General features: G+C 40.6%; 1 protein-coding gene across 2 annotated transcripts in view; it reads right to left on the bottom strand.

The window, feature by feature from the left end:
• Positions 1-32: 32 nt before the first annotated feature.
• Positions 33-12,158, bottom strand: part of DIAPH3 (diaphanous related formin 3) — a 120,986-nt gene continuing 108,860 nt past the window's right edge. For both annotated transcript variants that reach the window (XM_083737797.1, XM_083737798.1), the window contains exon 28: positions 33-1,732. In XM_083737797.1, the coding sequence (XP_083593923.1) occupies positions 1,476-1,732 (257 nt within the window). In that variant the 3' untranslated portion in view covers positions 33-1,475. The remainder of the gene's footprint in view (positions 1,733-12,158) is intronic.

Consider the following 12,158-nt stretch of genomic DNA (forward strand, 5'->3'; position numbering starts at 1 on the left):
AATGGTAACAACAACAACAAAGTCCACTTTGGTTCTTAATGCTAGGAAGACACAGAAATGATCTATATTTAACAATGAAAAGTGATCTGAGTTCTTTACATTAAAAAGCAATTTGTCCGATTTTTAAAGGAGCAAATAAATACAGTACAAGAAGATGTGTAACAAAGAAATATACTAAATTCAATAATCCCTAAACCATTTTGGTGAGGAAGTTTGATCTGTTTCAACATTCTGCTTTTATTTGTTCAAAAATAATTAAGGCAATGCGTTTTTTAAAAATAGCTCCTACACAACATTTTGAAGAAAATTATTACCGGTAATCGGTATGTCCAAATAATCTGCAGGTATGATCTTATAAGGATCTCATAAATGGATCCAGTTTTCCAACCCAATTAAAACCAGAAGCAATATACTATTGCAAGAGTAATTAATTAGTCTACACTGCAGTGATGTGCAATTTACAAATGAATTAAAAATACACCAATATTGATTAATTATGCGAGAAATCTCTACCAAATCCAACAGCATGCATGTAACAAAGTGATTTAAAAAGCCAATTCTGGCAAATATTTCCTTAGGTGTCTTTCTGTGCGCAACAGAAAAATTAAGATCAGTCACAGTCAAAGAGTAACTAAGTTCCTTTAATAATCATAAATTTGTGCTAAGGCAAAATTGTGTTTATATTTCAAGTCTGAGTAACAGCTATAGGGTGGATATACATCTTATCATACATTTGATATTACTTTATGCATAGATACGCGGTGTTGCCTGTAGATTAGCAATAAATGAATGCATTTTAGCACTTACCTGATGAAGAATCAAGCTATACTATTAAACTTATTTATAACTTATGTAATATTGTATTGCACTTTTTTCTACTAAAATTTCAGACTCTGCAATGCACAATACCCAGGATGTACATAGCTTGATTTGCATTTTTTAAAATTTAAGTCAATAGCTTACAATTGTTTTAAAGTGGAGCACATGGGGGGAATGAGTGTTAATCAACAGTCAACAGATCTGTGAACCAAAATTTTCCCCCTTTCATTATCCTTGAATTGTCTTCCAACTACGCAAGACATCAATGCCATATTACAGGAATACAAAGAACAATTTTGTATTCAGGCACAAAACATTATAAATCCATACATCAAATGTGCATCATGCAAAACATGTAACAGCCATGAAAAGCTTCTTTATGGTGCCAATCAGAAAATAAACATGTATTGCTTCAGAAAGCTAATGGAGATCAGTTGCTCAAAAGCTCATTTACATCAAATACTCACAGCATGTGAAAAGCTAATGAATTAGTCTTTCTGAAAGAGAGTAACATGCTAATTTTTTACTTGCAGGTATTTCTGATTTGGAGAATTGGTCCACCTGCATTTCTGAAGTTGTATATTCTGTTATAGACATACATTTTTCTTGAACATCTTAAGGGACTCAGTTTTTGCTTTGATCGGTGAAGTCAAAGATTACAGCGCTCGTAATCTTGCTAGCAGAGCTTCTACTTCAGGAATTGCTTCTCCTTTAGAAACAAAGCCAGCAAGCTCCATTTCTTTCCCTCTACTTCCTCCATTACTAATGCCCTTTTTCCCAACAGCTGCTCTCTTTTCTACAGATGAATTAGTATCCATCTTGAAATTAAGGTCCTTGCTCGTTGGATTCCTTGTTGATGTTGTGTTCATATTGTGGTGCAAATGTAACTTTTCTGTTGGTGCTTTCTGGTTTTCTGTAAGGTAGAAAACAGACAAATCACAATTATTTTTGACTCAAGCACCCCAACTGCTGAAAACTGGCAAAGCTGTGCAATTCTACATTCTAAAGAGAAGAGTGGGCGTTTAGTTACTGAACTGAAAGAATCGAGTAGCAAAGTTTAAACTGTGATCTAATGAAAACACATTGAAGAAAAACTGTTAATAAAAATAACGAAGTCTACCCATGGACAAGTTAAAATTTATGACTGGGATCCAAAGAGCCACATACTGTAAGCAAGCCCAGTGGGATGTTTAAACTTTCCAAGGCACGCTTGGGTACATGGAAATGGTAGGATGGTCTTTGGAATCCTAGCCTGACATTTCATAAGTATAAAGCAGGAGCGCTTCTCAAATGCTGAACACTCATCCCTCACATTGAAACCAATAATGTCTTGGAATCTTCTGAACAAAGAATTAGTCCCAGAGGAAACAAAAGAATGGTGAGCCTCACCCCCCACCCCCAAGTAACAGTTTAGCTCAGATGAGTAGACTTGTCAATAAAACCGATATAGGGCGTTTTTACATTTGTAAATTCATGAGGGTGAACATAGCAGCTTCCAGATACACAGGGTTGTATCCAATGATGTAAGGATATCATCTTCCTCTCCTCTCCCTGTACACACCAAAAATCTCATTGAGAAGGTCCCTTGGCTGGATCAGGCCATCTACTCTAGTATTCTGACTTCAAAAGTCCCTAACCAGATGCAGTTGGGAATATCATAGTTCATTATTGTCCCCGTAATTTGATCTATTAAAGAGGCAAAATGAAGTGTAGATTCACTTGGGGCCTTAAACAATACATAAGGCAATTATAAAAAATCTATATACTCTTCAATTTACCTGTCTAAACAAACCTTCTGATAGATCCTATACTTTTTTCTTTTAAAAAAGGCATATTCAATATTCATGTAACCTTGAACAAGGCTTGAAAATGGTTTCAACAAACTTGACATGACATTTAGAGTTTTTTGGTTATTCGCTGAAAGATGTTCCATCATCCCAATAGTAATGACTTTGGAGCACAGGCAGTCACTCATGACAGTGTGTTTTATGTGAGTGCTGAAAATCCCAACCGAAAACAGCTTGTACATTAAAAGGCTGCTGCTGAAGATATTTACTGCACTGTCATTCCCTGACCAGGGGCTCACAATGATGGATGAGTTTTTTACACAGTTTCTTGGGCAATCTCAACGAATTTTAGAAGTATGATCACCTTTTGGCTGTTAGGAGAAAATAAAATAACCTCTTCTATCTCCTGCATCAGGGGGACAATTGTTACTTAAAATCCAATAAGAGAGAAGCAATTTTCACTTAGCTTCATTTACTGTATGAGAAAATTGCACAAACATATAACCAGAATTAGATACACACAAGACTCAAAGGAATGGCACTAAGCATGTAAGATGATTGTGCCTTTTTGAATTTACATAGTATGAATTTAAATATGCAACTGCAAAAGAGATAAATACTGGAATGATTATACTAGCCTGAAAAAGAAGAATAGCCATATTAGAGACAATTCAAAACTTAATAAAGGCTCGTGGTATGGCTCTTGAACAAGAAAACTATTTTCTTCCTATCATGCAATTTGTAGAAATTCCAATGTGCAGCTAGACTTTGATATGAGGGCATTTTAACCTTTTTACACACTTGGGGTCATAACTCACCCTAAAACATGCAAAACTAGCCTGCTCCACTTAAGACTGCTTGCTATTTCCTTAAAGTACAGGAATTGGCTGTCCTGTGGTACTGAAACTCCCCTCCCCATTCTGTCTATATATATTTGTGTGTTTTAATTTTAAAGTTTCTTAAAAGGGCATCAACATGGTGAGAGACCTTTTTTTGTTGATGCAACAGTTAACACATGCAAATGTTAACCATTCAATATCCATGGGGCAGTATTTAATTAACTCTTTACACTGATACAAGGGGATTCGTAGATGCCCAGTGCAGTTTAGGGGAAACCTCAGAACAGATGTAGGTGGTGTGGGGCGGAGGGGGGGGGAATAGAGTGGTTCCAGGATGCAGGGGAAAATCCTTGCACTGATGAACAGTAGTCTTAGCTCTTTATTGCATATACGAGTAGCTCCAAAACTGCATGTGGTTTTCAGCTTCAAACAAAAATGTATGAATAAGCATCAGGGGGTCTGAGAAAATAATAATTCTTATGGATGTATTACATTCATATCCAATGTTTGTGCCATCTTAAGCTGTAGCAATTGCCATGAGGGTGCATAACTACTGTAGATTGTTTTGGTTGTTGTTAGTGAGAAGTGCGTTTTGTGAAGCAGCTCTGGATATGAACAAAAGCCCGGATTCAAGTTCATCTTAGTCCTTTTATGTGACAGTCCTTTCAAGGAGTCTAGGGCAGTACACATTCCCCATCCTGTTTATATCCTCAAGACAAGCCTCAGAAAAATTACCCCCAGATCAGCCAGTGAGCTTCCTAGCTGGGTTGGCGTTTGAACTGGGTTGTCTTAGTCTTGGGCTTTCAATGGGAGAACAGATATCAGGGGCCACTGTTCTGCAGTAGTTCCTGGGTTGTCTCAGTGATTATCTCTAGGGACAGTTCCAGAAGATACCACTGGAAGGGTGTCCCTCAGTTCCCTGGCTCTTGAGTCATGAGATGCCTCTTGTCTCCAATGCTATTCAACCTCTATATGAAGCCTTTGGGAGCAAGTCAACAGGACATATGAAGTGAGGGGGCATTATTACAGTGATGCTGCTCAACTCTATTTTTCGGTAACAATTGAGATGGCTGTGCAGGTCCTGTACTGGTGTCTAGAGGCAGAGGTGGGCTGGATAAGGTTTAATAAACTGAATCTGACAAGCTGGGCACTTTGAGCAGCTCCCATGTACAGGAAGTTGTCTATGCCATTTCTGAACTGGGACAGCCTGACCACATTGCCCATGCATTGCTAACCTCAAGGTTATATTTCTGCAATGTGCTCTGTGTAGGGCTACACACAAGATTGGTCTGGAGGCTGCAGCTAGTACTGAATGTGGTGGCTAGAATGCGGTGGCCAGGTTGCTTGTGAGGGCAAACCACCATCAGCATACAGCACCTTGTTTGTGGTATTTGCGATGAGTGCCAATCTGCTCCCAAGCCAAGTTCAAATTTTGGTACTAACATATCCAGCCCTATACAGCTTGGGACCAGGTTATTTTACAGACCACATTGCTCCTTATATACACATCAGGTCACTATGTTCTGTAGGAGAGTGTCTCCTTCAAGTTCCTGTTGTTGTTGCTGCTGTAATTGTTAAAAAATATATACCACCCTTCATCTGAAGATGTTAGGGTGGTTCACAAGATAAAAATACAGAATAAAAGCACAAAAGAAATAGTTAAAACAAAAACAACCCCCCCCAAACCCTCCCACAAATACACGGGCACCGTAGAATAGGCCGTAGAATATTAATCAGCCAAAGGCTTGGTTGAAGAGAACATTTTTGCCTGGTGCCTAAAGACGTATAATGAAGGTGCCAGATGAATTTCCCTGGGGAGAGCAATCCACAAATGGGGAGCCACTGCAGAAAAGGCCCATTCTTATGTGGCCGCCCTTTGGACCTCACGTGGAGGAGCCTCAGATGATAAACACAGTCTGGGATGGTTTATATGGGGAGAGGCGGGCTTTGAGCTATTGTGGTCCTGAGCCCTTTAAGGCTTTATACGTAGGTCAAAACCAGCACTCTGAATTGGGCCTGGAAGCTAATTGGTAACCAGTGCAGTTGAACCGGGATCGGTATAAAATACTCAAACTGCCTTGCCCTGGTGAGCAACCTGGCTGTTGAAATTCTAAACCGGTTGCACCAAAATATTAGAAGTCCACTCTACAGTGATTCAGAAGTAGGTTCTCTGTAAGGCTTCCCCTGTTCTGTGAAACAGCATGCTCACTGAGCTACAACAGATACCCAGTATCTCTACTTCATGGAAACAAGAGAGGACATTTTTGTTCTAACATGTATTCCCGGGTAGAGCAATAGGGCTCTGCCATAGCTGCTCATTTTGAATTGTTTTAAACTCATCTCATTTGTTGTGCTGCTTTGTAACTGTTTTTATTATATTTTGTACATTGCCTTGGGGCATAGGTGGAAGGCAATTAATAAATAATAATATTAGAAACCATTTACCGTATTTTTCGCCCCATAGGGCACACCGGCCCATAAGGCGAACCTAGTTTTTTTTTGGGGGGGGGAATAAAGGGGAAAAAATTATTTTCCCCCCAAGGCGTGAGGCTGGGGCGGGGGAAGCCCGAGCTTCCCCCGACCCCAGAACAGGCAGCTCTGCGCAAGCCGGGGGAGCCCTCCCGCGGCTTGCGCAGAGCTACCCGAAGCCCTGGCGCGACTGCTGAGCGCGCCGGGGCTTTGGGATAAGAGGCAGTGCTGCGCAAGCCGGGGGAGCCCAGGGGGAACTCCCGCGGCTTGCGCAGAGCTTCCTGAAGCCTGGAGAGGGAGAGGGGTCGGTGCACACCGACCCCTCTCGCTCTCCAGGCTTCAGCGAAAGCCTGCATTCGCCCCATAGGACGCACACACATTTCCCCTTCATTTTTGGAGGGGAAAAAGTGCGTCCTATAGGGCGAAAAATACGGTAATAGTTAGTAGTACTCCTTCACTTAACCATTAAAAAACAACAGTAAAGCAATGTAGATTTACCCATCAGAATTGGGATTGGTTGTAGCTCTGTTCAATAAAATCCCTGGGGCAAACCTAGATTAGCAACCCCATAATGTCTGAAAAGGCCTTGTGAAATTGCATAAAACCATAGTGAATGTTTATATGCCCAAACATGTTGTACACCTCATCCCCTACATCCTGCAAAAATACACTTTCTACTATGGGTATTAAATAGTATTTGTTCGATTTCATAATCTAATTCTTAGTGGCGAGTGGCAAAGTCTGACATTTTCCACTTTGGCAAGTTGATAGCAGCATCTTAGAGCACCTCTAGCTCTATGCATTCCATTCAGAGATATTTTCTTGGGTTTCTTTTTCTTTCCTGCCACTTCACTTTTGATTGCTGGAAATTGTGTTTGAAAGCCAGGTTCACTACATGGCTCAGAGCTGATTCACATTATTTTTTCTGACTTGGATATAATTACTCATGTCAAGAAGAGAGCATTAAATGTAAGATGCAAGGAACTTTCAGCATTTCTCTCTGGGTATATGCGTCAGGAAGCAGATAAATGTAATAGGTATCCAGCAAGCATACCTAGGGAAAAACAGATGCTTTGTGATTTGCACTTGCTGTTTTCTACATGAATATTAATCTTCATGTTGAAAAAAGGAGAGGTGAAACTGTATTTATGTCATTGCTTACAGTCGCGCTTATTTGAATCCTTGATTTTGGAAAGGTCTCAAACTCAAGATTATGCTTACTGGAACTCATCTTTCTTGGATCAAAGATGTATGTGGTCTGTGCACAGGAGCTTGTTTCTAAGCTTACAGTGGCTGTCCATCTGTCCATCCCAGCAACAGAAAGGAGAACTGAGTGAGCACTTACAGATGTGCTGTTTTGAACAGTTTTAAATCTGATAATTGCAGAATGTGTCTAAAGTTGATTCATATGAAAATTAGGCATATGAAATGCCCATACTGTTAGATATACTGATTTCATTTGTTGAAATGGGATTGCTTAAATAGATATTGCTGTGTGTTTACAGAAAGCAATTTCAAGTTTTGATTAGTTACTAGCTGATTCTAGCATGTGCTCCAGTAACTTTCATGTGGTTAGCTAACTTTGGTCACATGAGAGGTACCAAGTCACATACTCCATTTTGTGTGAGTTCACTGCGATGTCACAGCATAAAGAGATGGCTGTATAAAGAAGCTTCTCTGAACACTGCTAGAAGGAAAGTGTTAATGTTTTTTCTCTGAATAGAGAATATAGAGAGGGCTCTCTATGAATAGAGAGACAGCAGTGCAGCAGCTATTTGGTCTCTGAATGGAACAGTGAAAGGTTGAAATGTGAATCTCTTCATGGAGCTGCAAGGCCTATAGGAAAGTGCAGACCGAGTGCAGAGCTGGAAGAGGGAGACACAGTTTGTGATTTAAAACAAGAAGCTACCGTAGTTTTCGCTCCAAAACACGCACTTTTTTGCTCCTAGAAAGTAAGGGGAAATGCCTGTGCGTGTTAAGGAGCGAATGCACGGATCGGAGCCATGGCTGCCGTCAGTCAAGCAGAGCGGAGCCGCTTACACACTCTACGAGGCTCTCGCTTTCCTTGCTTTAAAGCGACCTGGAGCCGGGGAGGAGGGAGGGAAGGAGAGCCATGGCAGCAAAGCGGGCAGCAGCCGCTTACACGGGAGGAGGGACAGACGCTAGCAAAGGTCCGTGCGCTCTCTAAACAGAGCAATGAGGCTGCAGAGGGACGGCAGGAAAGATAAAATTTAAGCAACCAGCAGCAAAATAAAACCAACCTCGAGCTCTGAGCCACGCAGTGAAAACCAGGAAGTTAAAGAAAAAAGGCTGGGGATGAGGGAGAGGGGAAAACTTTGCAAATCCCCGCGTCTCAGCTGATCCGCTGGGAGGGAGCAGCTTGTTTTCAGGCAGGATAGATTCGAGCATTGTCTGGGTCCTAGTGCCCCTACCACTTTTTTGTGCTCCATTCTATTGCTGCTGGTGGCTGCTTATCACTCAGGCTGCAAGGAGGAGCACTTTTACACAGCTAATGGTGAATCCCCTGCAATCCAAGTCCTCCTCACTTGCTCAAATCTATTCTGCCTCAAAACAAGGAGCGGAAGGAAAAGGCTGCAAACTGTTAAATGGAAAAAAAACCCAGGCACAGGGCAAGTACCTTAAGTATACCTTTAAAGCAACAGTGCTCTTTCCCTCCCTCCTCCCCGCTCAGCTCACCGAAAAGCTCCTTCTCCACGCGTGCTCCCTTGACTGCTTTTCCTTCCCTCCCCACTTAAAACGTGGTTACAAAGCAAGGATCCACATGGATCCTCAGGATTTTTGCATTGGGCTACCCCAAACTCACCATCAGATCACATGTCTGTGGCCACAGCATGAACCATAAAAATCATGCACCCACTGTTTCGTTCAGAATATTTTTTTCTTGTTTTCCTCCTCTAAAAACTACGTGCGTGTTATGGTCAGATGCGTGTTATAGAGCGAAAAATACGGTATATTTTAAGTGAAGCTGAACCTATGCTTGAAGAAGCATGTCCTGCGAATGCCGATATATTATTTTATCATCTGCTCTGCAAGTAAAGCTTTTGTATATTCAAGGAATGTCTGGCCACTGCTTTAATTCCTAAAAGGGAATTGAACTAATGCTCAATTTTGATGTAAGAATTGTGAGGGCATTGTATTAAAGCAAGATGAACACTGCACCCTACAGTCGTCTTTGACTGGACTTAACCATCCAGAGGTCCTTTTCCTTTACTTTTAATTTAACATGAATACATCACCCCTTTCCAATATGGTCATGATAATATATAAAAATAAATTATATATATATATATGTGTGTGTGTGTATTATAATTGTACTACTCCAGTAGTACTCGAAAGTGCACTGCCAGTACTAGTCACTAGAGAGAGACAGTGTACCAATGGGTTGCATCCTGACCTCAGCTGGGTTATAGCAATGGCCCTGTCACGCCCTTCCCCTTTTCCTTTACTGGTGACCAGAGGCCATGGAAGGAAGCAGGAAGCCTGTGCCGTTATGAGTTGGGCGGAAAAGGGGATTAACCTATTGGCTGTCTCTTAGTGCAGACGTAGTTGGGCCTGAGCTTCCACAACCACCAATGGCCATGAACCACCACTGGCAGCAAGAGCGGCAAATACGTTATATGCTAATGATAATATTTTATTCTCTTATTATTCTGTTTTAAATGTGCAGTTTATATTTGACTTCCTTTAGCAATGTTTTCTTTTGAAATCTTTAAGATTTCCTGAAAGATATACATTGGCTCCCAGTACGTTTCTGAGCACAATTCAAAGTCTTGGTGCTGACCTTTAAAGCCCTAGACTAAGTTTACCAGACGTCCCCGTTTCCCAGGGACAGTCCCCGGATTTACAAATCAGTCCCCATACAAAATCCATTGAAGTTGAAAAGTGTCCCCAGATTCATTGAAAAAAATCTGGTAACCTTACCCTAGACGGCCTCGGTCCAGTAGACCTGAAGGAGCATCTCCACCCCCATCGTTCAGCCAGGACACTAAGTTCCAGCTCTGAGGGCCTTCTGGCGGTTCCTTCACTGCAAGAAGTAAGCTTACAGGGAACCAGGCAGAGGCCTTCTCGGTGGTGGCGTCCGCCCTGTGGAACACCCTCCCAGCAGACGTCAGGGAAATAAACAACTATCCGACATTTAGAAGACATCTGAAGGCAGTCCTTTATCTGAAGGCAGATAAGCTGCCCAGAGTGACTGGGAAATAGTAATAATAATAACAACAACAACAACCAACAAACATAATTTTTGTTAACTTTGTTACATTAAATGTGTATTCTGTAGTTGACGTTTTGGTAATGTTTTATTTTAAAATCTTTAAGAAGTTAGGAAAGTTTTTAATGTTTGATATTTGATCACATATTATTATTATTATTATTATTATTATTATTATTATTATTATTATTATTTTGGGAGCCACCCAGAGTGGCTGGGGAGCCCAAGCCACATGGGTGGGGTATAAGTAATATGGTATATTATTATTATTATTATTATTATTATTATTATTAAGCTAATATTTTACTTTTCTGTTAATTACGTTGCTTTGAATTTATACTATATATTTGACTTTCTTCAGTAATGTTTTATTCTGGATTGCTTTATTTGATGTTTTAATGTGTTGTAAACCATTATGAGTTTTTTTCTTAAAAATATTAAATGGTATACAAATGAAATTAATAATAATAATTAACAGACAAACCTTTCTCACCCTATATGACAAGCCACGCCTACAAAAATTCCATCTCTTATGTAAACGTTAAAGATACAGAAACTCAATCTTCTCTTACAACTCTTTGTCCTGGAGAGAAAAGCTGGAAAAGTATGGTTACAAAAAAGCACAAAAAAGCTCCTAAGAATAGGTTCCAGGGTACAGTTAAAAATTCTGGGACTGAAAATTGAAGATTACAAAGAATAAGATTGCAACACCCAATTAAAAGTCATGCAACCCTTTCACTCTTGCAGCTGTAATATGATGCCAGGTCAGCTTATACAATCCATGCAACCTTGAAATGTTCGCCTGAACCCCCTCCTCTAACACTACATTCTCCCTCCATTATTCTTCATCACCCTTCACCTAAACTAAGAAGAAGCGACAGAGTAAGGTCAATTGTCAAACTACTTCAAGGAAGAAGCTTTGTGAGCTGTTGACAGAGAAAGCAGGAGATCTGAGGTGGTGGAGAGATGAGATGTAGTGTGTGGGAAAGGTTGGGGGCTGGAACTCACACAAATTGATTCCAGGGCAAGTAGTATAGAACAGGAGCAGCAGGCATGCAAGAGAGGTAAAGTGGGCTAATATCGAAATAACCAGAGAAATTGTGAAAATTAAAATCTATTATTGAGAATTTGTTGAGAGGAACATTTGATGCAGTTCAGCAACTGCCAGCAGCTGTTTACAATGAGGCAGTGGAGCTGGCATCCTGTGCTAAAATGTGGTGTATTCACTAGATATTGGAAGTCAGTGTCATGCTGCATGTATCAGCATTTACATTCTGAGCTAACAGTGCTACATTTACACTGAATTGCAAGAGGCTGCTTGCTGTATTCCAAATTGAAGCGGTATTTACAAATGACTCACCCAAAGTGGTTGCTTCTGCCTTCCAGGTTTCTCCTTTGCCTATTAGTATATGGGCAAAGACATCCACACACACGGTTTGGATGGCTATAAACCACACTTTCAGAAAGCAGCCCCTTGTGAAGTCTATTGTTGAAGTGTATTGGCATGGTATATAAATACATAAGGAAGCCAAATTAAATGTGTAAAGGCTTTATTTGTGTGTGGGATCCGCTACAGAAGGAGTAGCATCCATGTTAGTAAGAGGTTAATAAAGTCTAGCAGTGAGGTAGGAAGTACAGTAGTAGTTCTCCCCTACCCAAAATCTGGAGAGTAGAACAGATTCTAGGTCTAATCAAGCTCTAGTGGCATACAGCAAAGCATGTGTCCACAGTCTCTCTTACTAGGGTAGTCTTTCTTTGCTCTTGGAATTACTTGATGTCCCAAGATTAATATTTTTCTTTGGGAATAGAAATCAAGCCAGGCTGTTGTAAACACTTGTGCAGAGCTTAGAAAGTAGAACAAGCCAGCTCTAGGCTAGCTTTACTTTACTTGTCATTTGTATTTGAGGGGCATCCATGAAGAGTTGTGGTTATCAGTGAGGTACTAGCTATGTCACCTTCTCCTAAAGGTGTTGGAAAGCAAAATATCTGATTTGAGATGACAGTGAAGCTTGG

The sequence above is a fragment of the Podarcis gaigeae genome (genome assembly GCF_964106915.1).
Source record: "Podarcis gaigeae genome assembly, chromosome: 4".
Taxonomy (NCBI): domain Eukaryota; kingdom Metazoa; phylum Chordata; class Lepidosauria; order Squamata; family Lacertidae; genus Podarcis; species Podarcis gaigeae.